General features: G+C 57.4%; 3 protein-coding genes across 4 annotated transcripts; all 3 read left to right on the forward strand.

The window, feature by feature from the left end:
• The first annotated feature begins 536 nt into the window (after positions 1-536).
• Positions 537-4,589, forward strand: SLC34A1 (solute carrier family 34 member 1). Its single transcript, XM_090150647.1, has 12 exons — positions 537-653; positions 792-974; positions 1,122-1,250; positions 1,321-1,464; positions 1,548-1,659; positions 1,738-1,933; positions 2,140-2,235; positions 2,379-2,478; positions 2,659-2,826; positions 3,180-3,296; positions 3,409-3,533; positions 3,615-4,589. Exons 1-12 carry the CDS (start codon positions 551-553, stop codon positions 4,167-4,169), a joined length of 2,028 nt encoding a protein of 675 aa, XP_090006773.1. The 5' UTR covers positions 537-550; the 3' UTR covers positions 4,170-4,589.
• Positions 4,590-4,639: 50 nt separating this feature from the next.
• On the forward strand, positions 4,640-6,546 carry LOC116231902 (alpha-2Db adrenergic receptor-like). The gene has a single exon (XM_031597911.2). The coding sequence runs from the start codon at positions 4,937-4,939 to the stop codon at positions 5,972-5,974; it is 1,038 nt and encodes a 345-aa protein (XP_031453771.1). The 5' UTR covers positions 4,640-4,936; the 3' UTR covers positions 5,975-6,546.
• A 1,959-nt stretch (positions 6,547-8,505) lies between these two features.
• GRK6 (G protein-coupled receptor kinase 6) lies at positions 8,506-22,795 on the forward strand. Of its 2 annotated transcripts, none has more exons than XM_031598136.2 (16): positions 8,506-8,626; positions 11,179-11,274; positions 13,622-13,734; positions 14,046-14,123; positions 14,364-14,464; positions 15,736-15,828; positions 16,140-16,203; positions 16,748-16,888; positions 17,478-17,668; positions 18,229-18,266; positions 18,390-18,479; positions 18,581-18,789; positions 19,051-19,188; positions 19,493-19,630; positions 19,832-19,966; positions 20,715-22,795. In XM_031598136.2, the coding sequence occupies exons 1-16, from the start codon at positions 8,575-8,577 to the stop codon at positions 20,718-20,720; spliced, it is 1,683 nt and encodes a 560-aa protein (XP_031453996.1). In that variant the 5' UTR covers positions 8,506-8,574; the 3' UTR covers positions 20,721-22,795. The 2 variants fall into 2 exon arrangements, with proteins under 2 accessions (XP_031453996.1, XP_031453995.1); XM_031598135.2 differs by having other exon boundaries at positions 21,383-22,795.
• The last annotated feature ends 65 nt before the right edge of the window (positions 22,796-22,860 follow it).

Raw genomic sequence — 22,860 nt, forward strand, 5'->3', positions numbered from 1 at the left:
GGATTGTGAGGCCGACGGGTGCGTGTATGGCCTCATCTCCAGTTCAGGAAGCTCCAACAGTGAGACGTCCTCTTCCTCTCCTGCAGGGGATGAAGTGTATGGTGCGAGGCTGCCTTAGAAGTGGTGATGCAGAGCCTCGGGCAGGTGAGGTGGGGTGCACAGGTTGTGCAAGGCACCATACCCTGGGATGTGTGCCCCGTGCCACCCCCAGGACTGCGGCTGACGTGGGATGCTGTGGGGTTACCCATTAACTGCAGGAATTTCTGGGGAGGAGGTGAGCAGTGAGCAGAGGCGAGGGGCAACGCTGGGCTCCTTAGACTTTGCTCTTGACGTGCATATAAAGGGCCCTGGTGCCCCGTGGGCCACTTTGCTGGAGGAACGCGTGGATTTGGCATGAGGACATGGCACTGCTCTGAGTGCTTGGCCAGCACCAGGTGAGCAGCACTGGTGCCACCATTGCGTGGTTTTGGGGTGGCAGTGGTTGGAGAAGTGCAGATGTGGCCCCACCACAGTGACGTGTGGCTGCCTCTGCTTAGACTCAGCCAGAGCAATGCTGCCGTACCGGAGGGAGAGCCCGGCCATGCCCCGCTGCCCGGTGCGGGGAGGAAGGGTGGTGCACGGGACCCCGTTTGCCTACTGCCCCAGTCCCCAAGGTAGGTCTTCCAGCCCTCCTCCTCACCACCCTCCTCTCCATGCAGAGCTCAGCTCTGCTTTCCCAAACCAAGCGGGCTCCATGCCCAGCACCTTGAGAGGACAGGGCCATAATGCATGTTGGATATGCCTGTATCCAGCTCTGCACAGGCTGCCGGGTGCCCACACCTGCCCCTTCACTGTGGGAGCAGTGACCTGCCCTGACCATGGCTTCCTGTGCCCTGGCTCTCCGGGGCGGCTGGTGGAGAGCCGGGAGCGCTATGAGCTGGATGCACTGCCCTGGCAGGGACCTCGCCTGGGCTTGGAGGAGCTGCAGAAGCCAGGTGAGGTCCTCAAGCACTGCACCCAGCAAGGAGGGCAGGGGGTGTGGAAGATGCTCAATGCCCTGTGGTGCTGCAGGCAGACCCACAAACATGGCCAGGCATACGGACACGTGCCCGGCGTGTAACACTCTCTCTTGTCTTGCACAGAGCTGGGCTGCTGGGTGAGGGTCCAGTCCATCTGTGTCTCCCTTCTCAAGGTGCCTCTGATGTTTGGTTTCCTGTACCTTTTCGTCTGCTCCCTGGACGTGCTCAGCTCTGCTTTCCAGCTGGCCGGAGGTACGGCTGTGGGCAGAGGGCAGCCAGCAGTACCCCAGCTCCAGTGCCCTGCCCTCACGCTCTCTCGCAGGCAAAGTGGCGGGGGACATCTTCAAGGACAACGCCATCCTCTCCAACCCTGTAGCCGGGCTGGTGGTGGGCATCCTGGTGACCGTGTTGGTGCAGAGTTCCTCCACCTCCACCTCCATCATTGTCAGCATGGTCTCCTCGGGGCGTGAGTGCACCCGTGGGGCTCCCTGGGGCTGGGGGTAGGATGGCTGAGGAGGATGTGGGGCTAGCAGGTCTCTCTGCCACCAGTGCTGGAGGTGCGCTCTGCCATACCCATCATCATGGGCTCCAACATTGGCACCTCAGTCACCAACACCATCGTGGCCCTCATGCAGGCTGGTGACCGCAGTGAGTTCAAAAGGTTAGCATTTGATGGAAGCAAAGGGACTTGGAGGGACCGAGGGCTGCCCCACACTGACACGCAGACTCCTCCATGCAGGGCTTTTGCTGGTGCTACTGTGCATGACTGTTTCAACTGGCTGTCGGTGTTGGTCTTGCTGCCACTGGAGGTGGTGAGCGGGTACCTGCACCACGTCACCCGCCTGGTGGTAGCCACCTTCAACATCCGCAGTGGGAAGGATGCCCCTGACCTGCTGAAAATCATCACAGAGCCCTTCACCAAGCTCATCATCCAGGTCTCCTTGGGTTGGCTGTGTTGTCCCCAGGGGTGGTCCTCCAGCATTGGTGTTCCCATGCTAGTAATACTGTTCCTAGCACCAGTGTCCCTGCAGTGGCAGTTCTGCCAAAGGCTGGCAGCAAGGTCCCCATCACAGCATAGATATCCCCAGCCTGGGGATGCTGCCAGCCCCACAGTGCCATCCCCTCCAATGTGCTGTTGCAGCTGGACAAGTCGGTGATCACAGGCATCGCGACAGGGGATGAGAGCCTGCGCAACCGCAGCCTCATCCGCATGTGGTGCGACCCCGCACCTCCCCAGGTGAGGGGCTTATGGCCTTGCTATGATGCTGGCAGCAGCAGGCTGGCCAGCCAGATCCCCCCTAGAAGCACCCCACAGAGGGCGATGGGCTGAGGCTGGTGAGGATGCTATGGACTCACCCTGAGCCTACCTGCTCTCTGCAGACAGCTGCCAGTGAGGTAGGAGTGCCTCCAAACTGCACGGCTTCTGGACACTGCAGCAGTAATGGCATTGGGATCCTCCACAATGTCACCAGGCAAAAGTGTGAGTGGATCTGGAGGGGGTGCTTGTAGGGCTGGGGGTGCTGTGGGTTTGGAAGCCCCGGGCTGGACTGAAGGAGGGCCGGGTGATGCTGTGGGGCTGCGCGGGGCTGCTTGGTGGGGACAGGTTTGTGAGCGGGGCTGGGCAGGCCCCAGGCCCTCTCCCAGCCGTGCTGTGGGGCAGGCGAGCACCTCTTCACGGACACGCCACTACCGGACCTGGCCGTGGGGCTGGTTCTGCTGGCCGGGTCCCTCATCGTGCTCTGCACCTGCCTCATCCTCCTGGTCAAAATCCTCAACTCCCTGCTCAAGGGGCAGGTGGCCAAAGCCATCCAGAAGGTCATCAACACTGGTGAGTGGGACAGGGACGACTGTGAGATGGGACACTGACAGCCCCAGCTCTCTCTGCTTCACCCCTGTCATCCCCCATCCTAACCCTACTTCTAACCCCCAGTCCTGCATGAACTCCTGGCCCCATTCCTACCTGCTCCCTGCTCTATTTATGCCCATCACATCCTCCTGGTGTCCACATCCCCCTTCCCATCCATCCATCCATCCATCCTGCCCAGCAGACTCCTGCAGCCCCAAGCTTGGCCCTATACCCAGAACCCAATCCCACAGCTCTCTCCCTAGCACCAGGCAGCAGCTCTGGGCCGATCCCAGCTGACACGTCCATGTCTGTGCCCTTGTCTTGTGCCATGGCAGACCTCCCACACCCGTTCAGCTGGCTCACTGGGTACTTCGCCATGGTGGTGGGCGCTGGGATGACCTTCGTGGTCCAGAGCAGCTCCGTCTTCACCTCAGCCATCACACCCCTGATCGGTCAGCCCCAGACACGTGCCGGTCCCTGCCACAATGGCCCATGGGCACTTGGATGCTCAGACATGTGCCTCAAGGGAGAGGGCTGCGATGCCAAGGGGTGCCTCTCTCACAGGCTTGGGGGTGATCAGCATTGAGCGTGCCTACCCGCTGACCCTGGGCTCCAACATTGGCACCACCACCACCGCCATCCTGGCTGCGCTGGCCAGCCCTGGGGACAAACTGGCTAGCTCCTTCCAGGTATGGAGTGGGGGCTGTGAGGAGACATGGAGAAGCCAATGTGCCCCCATGCCCAGCTTGATACAACTGCCGTCCCCACAGATTGCCCTCTGCCACTTCTTCTTCAACATCTCCGGCATCCTGCTTTGGTATCCGCTGCCCTTCACCCGCCTGCCCATCCGCATGGCCAAGGCGCTGGGCGAGCGCACGGCCAAGTACCGCTGGTTTGCCGTGCTGTACCTCATCATCTGCTTCCTCCTGCTGCCCTCCCTCATCTTCGGCATCTCCATGGCGGGTTGGCGGGTGCTGGTGGGGGTGGGCGCCCCTTTCCTTGGCCTCCTCTTCTTTGTGGGGCTGGTGAACGTGCTGCAGGCGCGCAGCCCCGGCCGCCTGCCCAAGTGGCTGCAGAGCTGGGACTTCCTCCCGGCCTGGATGCACTCGCTGCAGCCGCTCGACAGCCTCATCACGCGTGCCACGCTCTGCTGCACCGACCGCTGCCGCAGCCCTGAAGGCTGGGATGAGCGTGAGGCCGCTGCCCGTGACAAGGCCAGGCTGGGGCTGGACAACCCTGTGCTCTCCTACCCTGAGGAGATGCCCAGCCCCGTGCTGCGGGTGGGCTCCCCACACCTGGCCCCGCACAGTGCCACCCGCCTTTAGCCATTTCCACTTCCCCTGGTGTCTAATAAAGGCTGAGCACCTGTGTCCCTGCTGCGCATCTTCAGCCCTTGTCCTGCAAATCCTGACTGCTGTGTGCATGCAGCACTGAGGCACTGCCCCGCAGCCCATGGTGCCCAGCACTGGGGCAGCACCAAGCACGATGCTTGGCACCACAGCGGCACAGCGATGCTGCAGCCAAACCCATACTGTGCTCTGCAGTTTGCCATTGCTCTGCTGGCAGTATCACTGCATCCCTTATCCCTGGAGAGCTGAGCCGCAGGGATGAGGTCGGTGCCACTCCACTCAGTGTCATGGCAGAGTGTAATTGCTGGGGCTCAGCAGAATAGTGGCTTGGCACGGCATAGCACCACAGTGCCCAACACCACGGTGGAAGCTCACCTGCCCCAGTGACCCCGGCAGGAGCCCTTTAAGCATTGGCTACAACCACTTCTCCCACTGCCCACAGATGCTTGGGCTCCTGCCAGCGATAGCGGCCGTCCCTCCCTCCCTGCTTCCCGCCCTCCCTCCTCCCTGGGGCTGGGACGAGTGAGCGGGGCTGCTGCAGAGCCACGGTGCAGCCGCCGCGGGGACGGCACGAAGGCAGCAGCGAGGGAGGCACCGGGTTGGCCCCACTGATACCGGGTCAGCTCAGGAGGAGCCGCAGCGGTCGGGTGATGGAAGGCTCGAGCAGCAAGAAGCGGCGGTGAGCAGGGCGTGCGCGGGGGGCAGCCCCATGGGGATTCGGTCACCGGAGGGGCTGGTGCAGCATGGAGGCTGCCATCACCCTGCCCAATGCCTCCAGTAACAGCAGCCAGGCCGGCAGCCCCCCACACTCACCGGCGGCCACCGGGCTCATCCTGCTGGCCGTGCTGGCCGTGCTGCTGGCCACGCTGGTGGGCAACGCGCTGGTGGTGGCAGCCGTCTCCACCAGCCGGGCCCTGCGCGCCCCGCAGAACCTCTTCCTGGTGTCCCTGGCTTCAGCGGACATCTTGGTGGCCATCCTCATTCTGCCCTTCTCGTTGGCCAAAGAGGTGATGGGCTACTGGTACTTCGGCAGCTTGTGGTGCAGCCTCTACCTGGCGCTGGATGTGCTGCTGTGCACAGCCTCCATCGGGCACCTCTGTGCCATCAGCCTGGACCGCTACTGGGCTGTCACGCGGGCGGCACGGCTCAACCTGCGGCGCAGCCCTGGCCGCGTGAAGGGGATGATCGGGGCGGTGTGGGCCGCGGCCGCCCTGGTGGCCTTACCGCCCCTCTTCAAGGCCCGGCCGCGGGCACGGCAGTGCGAGCTGATCGACGAGACGTGGTACGTGCTGGCCTCCTGCGTCGCCTCCTTCTTCGCCCCGTGCCTCGTCATGGTCACCGTCTACTGCCGCATCTACCGCCTCACCATGCGTCGGAGTGCCGCCGTGCTCGCCGCCCGCCGTGGCTCGGCCCCGTGCCCTGGGGATGCCAACAGGAGGGCATCATGGGCTGCAGCACCGAGCCGGCGGCACCGGAGCCAGCACCAGAGCGTGTCGCTGTGCCGGCGGCGGTTACTGCGGGTGCGGGAGCGGCGCTTCACCATCGTGCTGGCCGTGGTGATGGGGGCCTTCGTGCTCTGCTGGTTCCCCTTCTTCTTCACCTACAGCCTGGAGGCCGTGTGCGGGGAGGGGTGCCGCGTCTCCAAGCCCCTCTTCAGCTTCTTCTTTTGGATCGGGTACTGCAACAGCAGCCTCAACCCCATCATCTACACTGTCTTCAACAGGGACTTCCGCGCTGCGTTCCGCAGACTCCTGGCTGCCCTGGTCCGGCACGGCTCCTAGGGACCCCCGGGGCAGCCACCCCACTGCGCTGTGACAGGGATGGGGGATGGAGGGCTGTGCTGCTGGGTCTGAACTCAAGGTACTTCCAGAAGCGCAGGGTTTTGCAGGGCAGTGAATAAAAAAAGGCAGAACTGCACACCCAGGGCTGGTGTCTGCATCCCAGGAGCACTCAGCTCTGCTCCTCTCCCAGGTCACCCCATCTACCCCCGGTGTCTCTTGCAGCCATGATTTCTCAATGGTGGCACCTGCATTGAGTACCAGCAATTTGTGCCACCTCACCCTGGCTGGATCTGCTGGAGACTGAGCAAATGTCAGTTCCTCTGCATGCACGTGAGTAACTTCTGGCACAAAGCACAGAGACAGACCCTGCAGCTGCTGCAGGACCAAAGCCCCAGATGGCAATATTGTGGCCACTGGGCTGAGCAGCCTGTGCCGTGCAGCACCACAGCACAGCCCAGTGCCTTTGCTGGGGCTCTCCCAGCTATGCCCCCCAGCATAATCTATGCCATGCTGCAGAAGTACCAGGGATGCCCCCATAGCCTGCTTGGGGCTTCAAGAGGAGAGGTTGTTCTCTCCTGAGAGAGTGTAGGAGATGTTTCCACACGGAAACACAGGGCACGAGGGGGCAGGGGGCAACTGTAGGGTGGAGACCGAGGGCAGCCACAGCCCCAGTGCTGGGCAGGGCAGGCCAGCCCCGCTGCTCCACACAGACACGCAGGGGTCAGAGGAGGCTCGGCTTCTCCAGCTTCACAGCTCAAAATAGAAAATCTCAAAACATTAAACTTTTGCTTGGCTAAAAACAGCCACCGGCGCCTGGGAGCCGGAGCCCAAGGAACGCCGGCCCAGGGCCAGCCCTGGGGTGCAGCGAGGGATGCACGGCCCCAGTCAGGGCATGGCATGGCCCCACTCCCCGTGGGGATGCTGTGGGACAGGCCCAGCACTGGCCCTGCCGCGGAAGGAGCTGCCCTATCGGCACCGCCTGCTTCCCTCCTGCAGCCAGCCTTCAGCCTTTGCACAATTAAACAGCACTTTGCATCTAAAAATACTCATGAACGTGATGGGGGCACAGCTGGTTCAGCTGGGGAGCGATGCTTCGTAACCCACTGTGACGCCCTGGATGGGTTGCTCTGTCTCCTTCTATTCAGGGTTCACAAAGTCAGCTTAATCCCCAGCAGCATCACCCTTATTGCTGCTCAGCTGCTGAGCAGCACTGCTGGAACGGTGATCCCCTGCGAGCACTGATTATCCCTGCCTCCATGTATTACTTGTGCTTGCCGGAGCTGAATTGCATCCTGTATTTTCAGGCTGTTTCTCACATTTGTCCAGATTAGTTTGAATGATTATTCTGTGCTGCAAGAAACGTGGGTTTGCAGAGCTCTCCTGCAGCCTCAGCTCCTCTGCAGAGCCCAAAGCAGAGCCCCATTTCTACCAGCAGCAGGACATCTGTGCCTGCCCTGATGCAAAACGCCATTGAGGAGGGAACAAAGCTGCTACCTATGGGGCCCACGTGCAAGCACACGCATACAGAGCTGTTGCGTTTGAGGCTCGGGGTAAGCATATGTCACCTTTAAAAGCAGAACAGCTCTGAAAAGGGGAAGCTCTCAGTGTGAGCTGATGTGGGGACCGACACCGGAGACAAAGCCAGTGATGCCACATCTGATCCCCAGCAGATGCTGAAGGATGCAGCAGACCACAGCCATTACAAATTGCACAGGCAACGAGCGCTCGCAATAATGCCTTATTATCGGGAGAGATAATGAGAACAGGAACCGGTTCTTTCCTGCTCGCCGGCAGGGCGGCCTGGGCCGGCCCCCAGAGCACAGGCTGCAGGAAGGCTGCAGGAAGGCTGCCGTGCAGCTCGCTGCTGGGGGGGCACAGAAACACGGAGCCCCACCAGCGCTCAGGGTGCCCCACAGTGACTCGTTGGCGAGCGGAGCGAGCAGGAGGCTACTGTAATGCAGCCTTCATTCAGTCAGAGCCCACAGCTGATGGAAGGGCAGCAGGAAAAGACATTTGAATGAACAGAAAGAATGAGCCACCAGAACCAAAAACAAACAAAGCCGTACCACCATCTGCCCTAAGCCCCCCCTCGGCACTATACTATAAGCAGTCTCTTGACCCCACCCCTAAGCTACGCTCCTATCACGGCCCAGTCTGCCGTGGAGTGTCAGCTCTACAACCCAATCAGAGGACGTAGTAGGCGGGACCCCAGCGTGGTGGGCGCAGTTACAGCCTGTCCAATCCTTGCCCGGCTCTGGCGTGCGCTTCTCTGACTGACACCTCCGCCTCCAATCATCGCCCGCTCCCGGCCCCGGATAGCGCTCCGCCAATGGCCGCCGTATGACGCGCTCTTCTCTCTCTCCGGCCCGCCCCCTCACACCTCCGCCCTCCTCGGGCAGGGGCGCAGCGGAGGGGGCGAGGCTTCCTGGGGGGGAGCCGAACCAATGGGAGCGCGGCGCGGGAGGAGCGTGGGCAGGCATTGGTGGGTTGGGCCGCGGGGGGCGGGGCGTAGCTGCGGCGGCGGCAGCGGGGGGGCGGCGGCGGCGGCGGCGCTCGAGCGGAGCGGAGCCGGGCGGGAGGTGGCGGCGCCGCCCGGGCCCATGGAGCTGGAGAACATCGTCGCCAATACCGTGCTGCTCAAGGCCCGAGAAGGTGAGCGGTTCCCGAGCAGCGGGAGGAGCCCGAGGTGGGGCGGCAGGCCCGGGGCTGGGAGGGCCGCGCTCCGTCCCGGGGCGGGGGGTCAAGGCCTGCCCGCAGCGCCGGGACGGCGCGGAGCCGCTGTGGGACGGCCGCGCTGCGCCTCTGAGAGAAGCTGCCCTGCAGCCGCGGCTGCTGCCCGCCTCCTGCCCGCAGCCCTCCTCCCGGGGGGCAAAGAGGGGAAAAAAAGTTCATTTCGGGCCGGCACGTCGCGCTGCGACCGCTTCTACCCACGCAGGGCTGAGCCGTGTGCCCGCGGCCCTCCGTCGCTGCAGGGCGTGGAGCGGGGCGAAGCGCGTGTGGTGGTGCTGGAGGAGCGTGGAGCTGAGCCGATCCGGGACGCCTCGAGTGGCTGAGAGAGAACTGGGAGTCCATCGCACGGCTGTCTGGGTCTGGCTCCGCGGGGAAGTTCATTAGATCGCGTAGGGTGGTGGGGAAGCACGGCCCCTCTGTGGCTGTGGAAGGGCCGCACTGTGCAGCTGGCCGGGCCGAGTAGTTTCTGAGCCCAAGGGGCCCACTGAAATCCAGTTAGAGGGCTTTGGAGATTAGATTTGTGGGAGCAGAGAGCACTAAAATTAAATTTCCCTGGGCAAAGACCTTTCTGAACTGCTTGGAAATCAGACTTCGTTCAGATACTTCAGGCGTGGAGGCTGTCGAGCAGCGAGTGGGAAATCCAACCGTTGCCATTGTGGTTTAGCTGAAGTCAAACCCAGACAAAACCAAAGAGCAGCACTTGCAACTACAGGACGTGAAACTCCTCTTGACACGGAGCAGCTGGGAGCACAGCTTCTGCAGTGCTGTGGTTGGAGCGTGGGGCTGTATGAGAGGTGTGGCACAGCCGCTGCCCTGCTTTGAGGTGCTCCTCTCTGCCTTGATGGAGAGCACTCGGTGTGATAAGGCCCATGCACAGGCCTGTGCTCAGTGTGTGCCATCAGGGTGTGGGCAGCAGCGGGCACAGCAGGATGGTGACTTCCCTTGGAAAGATCTTTCCCCTGTTGTTCCCTTTGTCTGCTGGCTTGTGGCAGATGGGATGTGACCAGTCTCAGAAATGTGACAAGCTCTGGGTCAGGCCTGCCTCCCTCTTGCCCCCTCCTCAAAAGGAGGGTTGCTGTGTACTGCTGGGACAGAGCTGCATGGGGTGCAGGTCCCCACTGAGCTGTTTGCTGCGTTGCCTGCAGAGGAATACAAGCTGCATCTTCTCATCTTCAGTGTGTCGTGGGACATAACTGCCTTCTCCTACATGCTCGTGGAGAGTGCCTACACTCCTGTGCCTCTCACCTACCGATTGTCCCTGTCCTTGTTTGTGGCTGGGAGTTGTGGCTGACAAGGTGTCGGCGCTGCTGGTTTCTTCCACCCCTGCTTACCCTTGAGTCACTTCCTTCCTGAGTTTGTACAATCATGCAGCCCAGCTGCCACGGGGGGCAGATGCAGCACAGCCACCCAGCGGTGCCAGGGCTCATGGCTGCAGCCATCCTGTCGCATCCCATCCCACCCCACTTACATGCCTGTAGTGTAGGTGCTGGAAACCCGGAGCGTGGGTACAGGGAACGTGTGAGGACCGAATTGCATCTGCGGTGGAGGAAAGCATTATGAAACTGTTTCTCAAGAGCTGATATATGGTGTTCTACACTGATTTCAGAGTGCTGTGCCTTTGGCCCGACTCAGCAGTGAGGTTTAACGCATTTCCAGAGTCAGGGGGGAGTTTTTGTGTTTGTTGGCACTGAGCAGGAGGAGCACAATCCCTAGAGGTTGGCTGATCTGAGCAATCAGGCATGCAAGTATTCCAGTACTTAGTGTTTGCTATGATGTAAATTTTTTGGTCTATCTAGGAGCTTTCCCACCCTTTCCTACAGCACTGGGCATTTACTCCAGCACCTGAAGATGGAATAATATCTAGTTGTTGGATCTTGCTTTTCTGAGGCTGGCTTATCTCTGTAGAACAGTGGGAGTGTCCCCACTTCACAGGTGGGAAAACTGAAGTGATGAGCCTGGGGCAATGCAGTGAGTTGTCTGTGGAGCTGGGATTAGAGCAGGAATTCCTGTCTCCCAGCTTCATGTCCTTTCTCTGAGAGCCCCTCCCTGCAGTAAGCAATCAGTCTGGAATGAGTAGGTGGCATGAATCTTAACTACAGCAAGAAACCCGGCAGTGAAGAGCTTCACACCAAGCACGGTTTGGCCTCAGAAGGGCCTGGGAGCCAAGGCACAGAGCAACCTGTGGCTATAGGCACTCCTCCCTCTGCCATGATTTTCCCATCTTAAATATGAATGACTGAAATGTCCAGAGGAAAGACCTTACTGTCATTGCTTTGTTCTGCCTTTTGAACAGCTGGAGCAGTCGGTCCTTCCATTTCCTCTGGCAGTCAGCTGAGGCTCCAGCATTCCTATCCTTCTGGCTGGGAGGCAGTGATACCTCTTGGTGCTGCCCAGGCTTCTGGTGCAACGAGATTCATCTGCAGTCGGACATCCCTCATTCATAACTCATCCTGCCAAATTTGTGTGCCCTGCAGGTGGTGGCGGAAACCGGAAAGGCAAGAGTAAGAAATGGCGCCAGATGCTGCAGTTCCCACACATCAGCCTCTGCGAGGACCTTCGGCAAGCCCTTGGTGAGCAGCAGGGCTCTGGCATTGGGCTGTGGGGCCGGTGTGTGGCTGTGACCTGTCAGATCACAGGTGATCTGAATGCAGGTGAGCCGTGGGAGGGTCAGAGACAGGTAATAGGGCACAAATCCTGGCCAGGGATTTGGCCAATGCAATTTAGAGTGCAGGGAAGGAACACTAGGCAAGTAAGTCACAGCTGCATGGCACTTGCTGTCAATGTACCCACAAGCCTTCTAGATGGTGAGAAGATTCAGTAGAGATATGTGTCCTTCTCTGCACAAACAAACCTGCCCATTGCTGTGAGCATTGCTCAGGAGTGCCTTTGCATAAATTACAAAGGTCTTGCTAACATCTTCCTGTTTCCTTGGCTGATGTTCAGCCCTACGCTGCAGATCTCAGCTTCTAAAATTAAAGCAGCAACTTTACTTGAGCAGAATTGGGTTCTTGCTGTGCAGTATGGATGAGAGTTGTATAGCTGAGTAGGCTTGGTTTGTGATTTTAATTCTGTACTTTGTACTCTTCATGATTTTAATGTTTGTGCAGCAGGTTTGGTCCTGACATCATATAAGTTTGTTTGAGGAGTTGACTTGGAAGGTGGGAGTGATCTGCTTTCTGGGAGGGGGAGAGCTTGTTTAAGTTGTCACTCCATATTCATCTGCCAGCTGGAGAGTGGCACAGTGTTGACTCTGTTTCAGAGCAGGTGTCGCCAGGCTGACTGGGTTTGGGATGTGTCTGTAACTCCAGTCTCCAGTTCTGCACTGCACAGGTGTTCCAGGTCCTGGTACAGGGTCCTGGAAGTCACTCAAACTGGTTCCATTTGAAGGCACACGGGACCATAGCACTTGAAATAACAACCTCCATCATCCAGATTATAACTTTCAAGCCCACAACACCCAGTTCGGCTGCTTCATGGTGGGCACCACTTCCCTGGCTCTTTCCACAGCCACTGCAGTCAGCTGGAAACTGCAGCCTCGATACTGGACATGCTGCCTCAGTATAGCAGGTCCTGAGCACTGAGGTGCTTCTGGCATGGGCTGTCCTCGCACGGCCACCCTTTTGTAGGTGTCATGATCTGTTTTCTAGCATTGATGTTCATTTTTGTTATGCTGCCCGTTTGCTGGTGATGAATGCTGATGGTTTGTCCATCTCCATTGTCCCACTGTCCCGTGATGCTGTGGAGGTGCCTCCCAGCCTGTGCTGTCACCACTGATGCTCTGTTCCCCTTGCAGAGCCATGAGGGCTTACAGATGGTGGCTGCCTTGTTTGGTTTCCCTTCAGGAGAGACATCCACAGTCCCTGTGCTCTGGTGGTTTTGTTGTCCCCTGGCAGCCAGATAGAGGTGTGTTCACTTTCTGTTGCAGAGGCTGGGCAGGGTCGCCAGTGTGTTGGTGCTGCTGCAGAATTGGGATTGTGTTCCGTGACTACAGAGAGCAACCTAATGTGTCCCTAGGCAGCAGCAAGGTGACCAAAAACCCCCAGTCTCGCTGGCAGCAAGCTCCCATCCTCTACAGCAGCGGGGAACTCCTTCCCCTGCAAATGAGTAAACCAGCTGGGGCAGCCAGGATGGTGAAGCAGCCCCCACAGCAGCAGCGTGGCCCCTCCATGCTTGTGCACCGCCAGGAAGCCACAGCTTCCTCAGGAGAAGCTGCTGCATGGTGAGGGGAAGCCATGAGCACTAAGACCCAAGGGCAGGGTGAAGCATGGAACTGGAAGTGCTTTGGATAGTCAGAGGTGTGTGTGTCTGGTTCAGAAGACTATGGGGAGATGGGTAGGAGGAATCATTGGGGGATACCCAAGTTCCAGGGGGGCAGTGGGACTTGACTGCAAAGAGGTGGCCGTTTCATGGAGCAGGGATGTGTGATGGTGATGTGCAACAGTAACGGGACATGGCTGGAAATGGTTCCCCCCACATTGGCGCCGCTGCTTTCAGCAGGCTTTGTGAAGCAGAGTGATTTGTGAGAGTCATCAGAGCAGCCCTCAGCCTGGGAGTTCTGCCTCAAAACAAACTCAGTGCGTTCCACAGGGCCCAGGGAAAGTTATATATCTGATCACCATGGAGAGAGGATCAAGAAGAGAGCCTCTAGCCAAGCAGGAGATACCGAGATCCCTTGCTTAAAACAAGATGGGGATACTGTATAGAAGAGCAGTTCAAACCTCTGTTAGGGAAAACCTTCCATAGAGGCTCATAAAAGCTCAGCCTGTGACTTCTTGTCCCAGCTGGGTGCATTTCTGTCTCCTGAGAGCCGTGGAGCGCCTGCGCAGCCAGAAGCCTCATTACTGCTGCTTGGGGCCGGGAGGAGGGCTGCAGCTGCTCCGTAGGTCTGACAGTGTGTGATCTCCTCCACATTTGCAGAGCGAGACTACCACAGCCTGTGTGAGAAGCAGCCCATCGGGCGTATGCTGTTTCGGCAGTTCTGTGAGACACGGCCTGAGCTGTCACGCTGCGTCAAGTTCCTGGATGCTGTGGTAAGAGCAAAGCCTGTCAGGCTTCCTTCAGAAGGCAGGGATGTTCTTGGCATCCTGGGCATGGATCAGTTGGCTCTGGGTGTTCAAACTATTGCCAGGTACTTCTGGGCAAGGAAGTTTGCAAGTGAGTTGCAGTTTTTCTGAGATAGGGCTGGGCCTTTGTTTAGGGAGGTGTTTGCCAGAGATCTGGTTCTCCAGGAAGGCACAGTGTTGTGGTACCTGGGCAGGGTGTTGCTGCTGTGCAGCTGTTGCCTGGGAGCAGGGCCTGGTTCCCAGCTGGGCCTGTCCCTGACCGTGTTTGCTTTTTGCAGGCTGGGTACGAAGTGGCTCCAGATGAGAAGCGGAAGGAATGTGGGCAGCACCTGATTGAAAAGTACTTGAAGCCAAAGGTGAGTGAGAGGGCTGTGTGTGCTGCCTGCAGTAGTAGAACATCTGACAGTTGTCACTACTCATGTCCTGCTGCAGTGCTGGACAAGATTGAGAGGGTGAAGTTCACCTCGCAAGTGCCTGTGCTGCTTTTCCCACTTGTTCTGAAGCAGATGAGCACCTGTGTGCTGTTCCTGTGGCTTCTCCTTCCTGACAAGACCCCTGGGCTCTGCTGCCCACTGACTCAGTCCCTTTGTCCCCAGAGTGAGGACCATGTGCCTGAAGTCCCCTCCCAGCTGGTGGATGCCTGCTGTGAGAGGCTGGAGCAGGAACCTTCCAAGGAGCTCTTCAAAGAATCCACTAAGTGAGTTGGAGGGCTGGGCCAATGCTGCAGCTGTGTCACAGCACAGAGCTGGATGCTGCAGCCAGCTCACCTCGTCCACTCCTTTCCTCCAGGACATCAAAGATTGATGCCAGGGCTGGGACTGTGCGGGATGGGGCCAGGGTATTTTGGGGCTAGCAGTGTGCAACACAGCTCCAGGAATCCAAGCTGCTGCAGAAACCTTTGTCACTCCTCTCAGCTTGTCATGGGTCTGAGCTGCCACTTGGGAAGATACCATACCAAGGAAGCCTCAGAGGCTGGCCATGCTATTTCTAGTTTTGTGCCTGGATCTGGTGGGCACCCATTGTGCAGAGCTGACTGCAGCAGTTTCAGTGCCAGCTGTCCTCTCCCGCTGACCACAGATGTGGCTGTTGTGGCTAGATCATGGTAGCTGTTGCTACAGCAATCTAAGGTCACTTCTGTTCCCTGAGCTCATCACAGAAACAGTGTCCGAGGTCATGGCTCTGGGTGCAAAGAGGAAGCTGTTAGGTAAACCGGGCTTACAGCCCCCACCCCTCTGTGAACAGTAGCAGCAGCACATTGCCTAATCAAGTGCAGGGCTGTGGCAATGGGTTTGCTGCAGTCTTCTGGGGAACGTTAACTCTGTGTGTGGTAACTGGTGTCCTTGTCTGAATGCAGAGCCTCCGGGCTGGGCTCTGCCTTGGCAGGCTCTGAAAGGGGAAGAGCCCATCCACTTCGCCTTGATGCATGCCTCTAGTCTAGACACTAAGTCTAAGGCTTTCTATTCCGCTGGGCAGCCCTGGCACCGGTCTCTGAGGCAGTTAGCTCTCAAGCAGGATCCCCTGCAGCCTTTTGTGCTGGATATTCATCTGAAACTGAACAACTCAGTGCCTGGTACTGAATGTTGCTAGTAGCTTTCAGCAACTGATTACAGCCTTGTGCATGCATTTGCCCAGTGAGGGGCAATTGCAAAGAGTCCTATCGCCCCCCCTTTGTCCCACAGCCACGGCTGCTGCTGAGAGGCCACAATTATCAGTGCCAGTCCTGCAGTAGGCAGTCCCAGGGTGCTGCCTTCGTCACAGTTGTGCCTCCAACGCACCGTTCTTTTGGATCAAGACTTAGCACAGAGGGTGGGCTTTAGGGTCAGGGCTGTGCAGGGTGTGTGGGTGATTCAGTTCAGCACGGTGCTGGGTGAGGGGATAGCAAAGCCACAGAGCTCCTGGGGCTTCTCACCTCCTGCTCTGTGGCTGTGAGCAGCTCTCAGCTGCCTTGCTGGCTCTGTTCTCTCCTAGGCTTATCCACGACTACCTGAGTGTGGCTCCCTTTGCTGACTACCTCGACAGCTTGTACTTCAACCGCTTCCTGCAGTGGAAATGGCTGGAACGGTAACATCCTCTGGCATCGCTGGGAGACCTGCACCCTGCTGCACTTGGGTTGCCTGAGGGGTCCCTAGGGCTCCTTTGCCACTGGGCCAAGGACCTGGCCTTTGCACTTCCTTTCCTTCAGGGCCCCCTGTTGGCACAAGGAGCCTCTACCAGCTGCCCTAGCCCTGCTTGCTTGTAGGGAAGCAGGTTCTGCTTGAGCAGAGGTTTCACAGTGACCCACAGGCTCTCAGGCCAGGGTGTGGGGGTGGTTTGGGTTTCAGCCCCTGTTCTTTTCCTGTTTCCATCTCACAACAGTTTCCTTTGCTCCACAGGCAGCCGGTGACCAAAAACACTTTCCGCCAATACCGTGTGCTAGGCAAGGGTGGTTTTGGAGAGGTGAGTGGCCAGCATTTCCTCTGTATTTGGGGTGGGGTGCTGTAAGCTGCTCCAGCACTTGGAGGCAGGTGCTACTGGCTGTGGGATTTTTCTGAGATGTTCATTTGGGTTCTGTGCCGGACGCTGCTGTTCTTTGGGCATTGCATTATCTCAGCTCCCTTATGATAGACAAGAGCTCCTATCTTGCAGACATGGGAGATGCAGAAGATGGTTGCACAAAGTAGGCAGCATGTACTTTATGGTGCCTGGGTTGAGAATAATTTTCTCCCCAGTCTCTTGACAGGGCAAACTGCAGTCCTGAAAACTGCTGCTCTTTCAGGTTTCTTTTTGTTTCTAGTGTGGCCTTCTATTTTGCAGGCACCAGCCTGCTCCTGTGGCACCTTGAGATGTTGCTGTTCCCTGTGTCTTTGTGGTCCTTGCTCACTTCAGAATGGGGCTGAAACCAGGACAATCTTCACCTTTCTGTGCCTCACTCCAAGAGCAGAACCTAGACTCCCACTGGAAACAGCAGTGGGAAGGTGCTGAGCCTTGTCTCCCACTCCAGGTTTGTGCCTGCCAAGTGCGTGCCACAGGGAAGATGTATGCCTGCAAGAAACTGGAGAAGAAACGGATCAAAAAGCGGAAGGGAGAAGCCATGGCCCTGAATGAGAAACAGATCCTGGAAAAAGTGAACAGTAGGTTTGTAGTAAGTACATAGGAATTGCTCTCACTTTGCTGCAGTGGTTGATTCTTCCCACAACCAGCTGGCCTGGCTCTTCTGTGCTCCTCACACTGTGTAGAAAGGCAGGAGCAGACCCTGTCTATGGAGCAGGGTCCCAATCACAAGGCTTGGGTCTGGCAGGACCTTCTACTGCCTCCACAGAATGACCTAAATGCCTCCAGACTGCCAAATGGGCAGAAGCCTAGCCCTGTGCTGTGTGGTGGATAGCTCTCTCCCTGGCTATGCAGAGGTGTGGACAGTCTGAAACTTCCCACTACGAAGGATTCATCAAATGGTGCCCCAGGGTTGCTGCTGGGTGCTGCTTGCCCCCAGAGGGGAGCAGTTCTGGCTCAGAGAGATGAGCATCCTTCCACTCTGAGGAAAGCTGGAGGTGTACAGGGGCTACTGGGCACTTCCAGATCCTCTCTGGGTTTGAAAATCCACTGTCTGCTCTACAAAAGCCCATCATATTGCTGCCCATATTTTGGCTTCTTGGGTTACAGTGCCCATCAAAATGTGGGTGTCTCCCTCTTCCAGCTGTGTCTTCTAACAACCTTTCTGCCCTGAATTGCAGGTGAGCTTAGCCTATGCATATGAAACTAAAGATGCTCTCTGCCTAGTGCTGACCCTCATGAATGGAGGGGACCTCAAGTTCCATATCTACCATATGGGTGAGGCTGGCTTTGAGGAGCCCCGGGCAGCTTTCTATGCTGCTGAGATCTGCTGTGGCCTTGAAGACTTGCACCAGGAGAGGATCGTGTACAGGTGCGTGCTGCCTGGCCCCAGCGGGGGCACTGGCTGCAGGATCAAGAATGTTTCTGCTGTCCTTACTATCAGACAGCTGGGACTGCCTGCTCAAGAAAATAAGCTTGCACTTGAAAGCAGCATAGAGCTGGGTGAGAGGAGATCAGAAACGGAAAGCTGATCTCACAGGAGATGCAGAAAGGCATAGCCTGGCTACCTTGTACCAGTGAAGGATCACTAATAGGATGCAAGTGCTTGTGATTGCCTCAGAGAATGCACTTGGGTGCTCAACTTCACAACCAGTATTGACACTCCGCTCCTCTCTTGCATGGCCTATCTTATCTGGAGTTGTGCACCTGAAGAGAAGGAAGTAGATGTAGGCTCAGTGCCTCCTGGTGGAGGGCTGAAGGTTGCTCTGCCTGGGAGGGGGACCTTACAGGGCTAATTCCAGGGTGAGGGCTGCCTACAGAAAGGCTTTGCATCCTTCTGCTGTTTACCTGTGACTTCTTGAGATGTCACTGATCCCCATGTCCTTTGCTTTCATAATGGGTTCCTTGTTGATCAGGCTTCTTCCTTCCTAGGGATCTGAAGCCTGAGAACATATTACTGGATGACCATGGTGAGTGCAAAGCCTAGGTCCTTTTCCCTTCCTGTGCCTGAATCAGAGTTGCTCCAAGTTCTTGGCAGCTTCAAATATTGTCTCATGACTTTGATTTGTTAACTTGTGCCCTTCTCTGCACAGGTCACATTCGTATCTCAGATCTGGGGCTGGCTGTGCACGTGCCTGAGGGCCAAACAATCAAGGGACGTGTGGGAACAGTTGGCTACATGGGTAAGAAGTGATCCTGGTTTAATTAAAAAGTTGCTTCTGACTGCACTGTGCTGCACTGCGCTGTACTCTCCCTGACCTCACATTTTCCTGCTTCTGTATAGCTCCAGAGGTAGTGAAGAATGAGCGCTACACATTCAGCCCAGACTGGTGGGCACTGGGCTGCCTGGTGTATGAGATGATTGAGGGACAGTCCCCCTTCCAGCAGCGCAAGAAGAAGATCAAGCGGGAGGAGGTGGAGCGGTTGGTGAAGGATGTGCAGGAGGAGTACTCAGAGAAATTCTCGCCCTGTGCCCGCTCCCTCTGCACCATGGTACGAGTGCAACCCTGTACCCTACCACCCTTTGCACACTGCAGCCGAACATCAGGACTGCTCCCTGTAGAGGCATGGGTGGGAATGAGGTTCCCTTGCTCTGACACTGGTAACAGGAGGGTCCAGAGTGCTTAATTCCTCACTCACAGATGCCTTGTGAGTGCATGTCATTCCTGGAGACATACTGCAGTAGTCCACCAACCTCAGGGCTGCTCCTGCCCAAACTGCTCTGCCTGGAACACTGATTTTCTTATGTTACAGCTCCTGTGCAAAGACCCCCTGGAGCGCCTGGGCTGCCGAGGAGCTGGGGCTAGGGAGGTGAAGGAGCACCCTCTCTTCAAACACCTCAACTTCCGGAGGCTGGAAGCAGGCATGCTGGACCCACCCTTCAAGCCAGATGTAAGTGTCTGTCCACCTACTGACCTCTTCAGTCACTGATGCTCTCAAGGGAAGAAGGAGCCCTGCATTGGCTCACCTGAGGAGATGGGGTCCATCGCTCTTGTTTCTGGGGCTGCTGCTCTGGCCGTTCACCTGAGGGTGGGCTGCTGGTCACAAGTGGGTCTGACCAGTGCTCCCTGCGTGGCAGAACAGAGCTCAGGCAGGCAGGTAGAAGAAGGGGCTTATGCTTGGCCAGTATCCAAGTTGTTTCAGTGGGTGTTATCATTGTGCAGCCTGGCATTAGAGCAATGTTTGTGCTGTTTAGCCCCAGGCCATCTACTGCAAGGATGTTCTGGACATCGAGCAGTTCTCCACGGTGAAAGGAGTGGAGCTGGAGCCCACGGACAATGACTTCTACCAGAAGTTTGCTACAGGAAGTGTGCCCATTCCTTGGCAGAATGAGGTGGGTGGGAATTAGCATGTACACCAGTCCTTTTTTGCAGGACAGATCTTTGCCCCTGCTTGTGCTCACTGTGGTTGGGTGCAGCGTCCTGCAGGGCAAGCAGCAGCAACTCTGCTGTCACTGCTGCCCTTGCACTCTGCTGGGCCCTCGGTGACAGGCTTTGCATTGCAGTTGCTGAAGCTATGTTTTGCCCTCTTCCAGATGATAGAGACAGACTGCTTCAAGGAGCTGAATGTGTTTAGCACAGATGGCACAGTGCCTCCAGACCTGGACTGGAAAGGTCAGCCTTCACCACAGCCCAAGAAAGGGTTACTCCAGCGCTTCTTCAGCAGACAGGTATGAGTGCTTGCCCAGTATTTCTTGCACAGCCCTGAGCCTTCTCTCACTAATGCAGAACTGTCAGGAAGGTGGGCATGTAGGGGCAGCAGATATGAGCCCCCATGCTGGGCTGAATCCCAGGGCTCTCAGGAGATCCCATGCAAGGCTGCAAGGAGCCAACCCTTGCCTGGCTGACATTCACACTGCTGCATGTTGAGGGGGCTGGTATGGAGTGTCCTGGCTAAATATGCTGCAGTTGCACAGAGAGTGATGCTGCTGACGGCACTAAAATAGCAAGTCTTCTCCCTTCCTACATGAATAATATCATCCCTGATGAAGACCTTCATCTTGCTGTGGTCTCTATGTGCTCCTGGAGTCTCTGAAACATTTCTACTAGGCCTTGAGCAGACAGAGAGAGCAATGCTTTCTAGGGATGAGTAAAACAGAAACATGCATCTGCTGTGGGCTTGCCTGCCTCCACTGAGCCAAACAGTATTTGCCTTCTTTCCAGGACTGGCAAATTCTGGGCTGCTTCCTCAACAGCTGCTAGCAGCTGTGGCACTCGAGCATGGTTGGCTCCGGCCTGCTCTGGACCCACTCCCAGTCACCCGGTGCTGACTCTGACTTCCCTGTTGAGTTCCCATTTGTGCTTAACTGTTGTGCTTGCTGGGAGACACAGCTCTTCCATAGGCAGGCAAGGCCTGCCCAAAGATGGGCTGCCTCATGCAGGGATGGAGCTGTGATTTGCCACGTTTTCTCTTTCCAGAGGTGAGCAGTCTCTCCTGGCTGCTCTGCTCAGGGAAATACCTGGTGGCCCACGGACATGGCAAGATCTGGGAAAGAGGAGTGTTATCCTTCAGTGCCTAACCCTTTCCCCCAGCAGAGCATAAGCTGTTTGTTGTTCTAACTGCCCCCTGAGCCACTAATCCTGCTCCCTACTCTTGCTGCCTTCCCCACTGTGGGGGAAGCTTTACCCTCAGCTTGAGCCAAAGCTGCCCCTGTACTGCTGCAGCTGGGAGCTCTGCTCCCAGGGGGATGGGAGAAGGCCAGGGTTCCCCTCTCTCCTCTCTGTGGATGTCCTAGATACAGAGAAGAGTTGAGATACTGTGAAGAGTTTGGCATTGTCCCATGCTCAGGCTCCCTCCCCAAGGCTTCAGCTGCTTTCTGTCACCTGATGAGTCCTGAGTGAGGCAGATTGTATGCGCTGGCACTGAGCTGTCTCCCTGGGTGGCTGTAGTCTATGGAGCCCATCTTTCCCTCAGCTTCTGAGCCAGTCAGCTATGCACTCATAAGTATGTCTGCTAGGAGCTGAGCCCCACAGTGCAACTTTGTTTCTCTGCCAGAGAGCAGCTGTAGACCAGGTTATGTGACTGTGCTTACCCTCTGCTTGCTGTGCTCCTCTCTCCCTCCTTCTCGTTGCCCCTCTGACTTCAGGACTGTTGTGGGAACTGCAGCGACAGTGAGGAAGAACCCACCCGGCTGTAGAGCACAGCCTGTTCTCCAGCCCCTGGGACACTTGCCTCTCCAGGTGCCCAGAAGAACAACAGCCCAGCCTGAAGAACAAGGTAGCAGTGGCCCCACGAGGTGGATTTGTTTACAACTTTACATGTCTTTTTCTGAAGACTGTGAGGATGGCTCCAGCGCTGGCAGCAGCACATGGCACCTCTGGCTTTGCGTGAGCCATCGTCCCCAGGACAGAACTGGACACTTCTGAGTGCTGCTGGGGATGGTGCTGCTGCTGCCCCCCGACTGCCGCTCCCCTCTGGGGCCAGGGCAGGAGGGAGGGATTGTGCTGGTGTGGGCCAAGGCCAGGCTGGAGCAGCTCTGTTGACACATTCCATGGTGTCGAAGTGGCACTGCAGGTGTGGTGTATATTTATATATGTCGGTCTGTACATATCACATGTCAGTTTTTAATCTATAGGTGAGGGCCTGCACTGCCCCCACTCTGTCACAGGCACAAATGTCCTCCTATGGGGGGAGTGACAGTCCCAGCTATGTACCGGGGAGTCCTGGGCAGAGGCCTTCTGTGCCTTGAGATGCCTAAAGCATCTTTCCTGGACCTTTCTGGCCCTGCTGAGGCGTCCCTGGCTCCAGAGGAGTCCATTGCTCAGCCCTGAGGCACAGGAGAATGCTTTGCCAAAGCATCTCCCTTTGCATCCTGGCAGCAGAGTATCACTGCCTCATCCCTGCTTCCCTGCCTGCCGAGCCTGCTTTCTCCTGCCTTATCTCACACATGCTGCCAGTTCCTGGGCACTGATCCTGGCCTCTTCAGCCTGCTGGCAGCCTGCCTGCAGCACAGCAGGATGTGGCCACTTCCCCAGTACCTGGCTGGAAGCTGGACCTGAGGGATAGCCCTGTCCCTGCATGCTGCAGGATTGACCCAGCACAGTCCCACCAGCTTGGCTGGCTTGCTGGGGACACAAGCAGGCCCCAGTCCTTTCTCGGTTTTGATGGCTGTGCTCTTGAGGTGCAAAGCTGTGACAGAGGAACTGTTCCTTGCCCAGGACTATGACCAAGTGGGAGCAGGGCCAGCATGCAGGATCCAGCAGAGTTGTGCCTGAGGGCAGGGCATTGCTATAGGGGCCTGAGCCTCTAAGGGGGTCCTGTGTGTCCCCAGGGAGCTCAGCCTGGCTCTCCTGCCTCTGTCCTCCATGTCATGTCCTGTCTTGTGTATACGTGTCCCAGCTGTGTTCCTAGCAATAATTGGTCTTGTGTGTGTATGTGTGTGTGCTGCTGCCCTGTGCTCATTCTGAGCCAGGCCCCATGGCAGGGCTGAGCACCAACTTGGACCTGTGGTATCATTTGCTTGCCTTGCACTAAAGTTTGAAAGTATTTACATTTTTAACCTTTTGTTAAGTGTAAGATTTGCTGTGCCTTGTGCTGCTGCTGGGTCAAGGTGGAATGAGCCAG

This window comes from Phasianus colchicus, chromosome 15 (genome assembly GCF_987193195.1).
Source record: "Phasianus colchicus chromosome 15, bPhaCol1.hap1.1, whole genome shotgun sequence".
NCBI lineage: Eukaryota > Metazoa > Chordata > Aves > Galliformes > Phasianidae > Phasianus > Phasianus colchicus.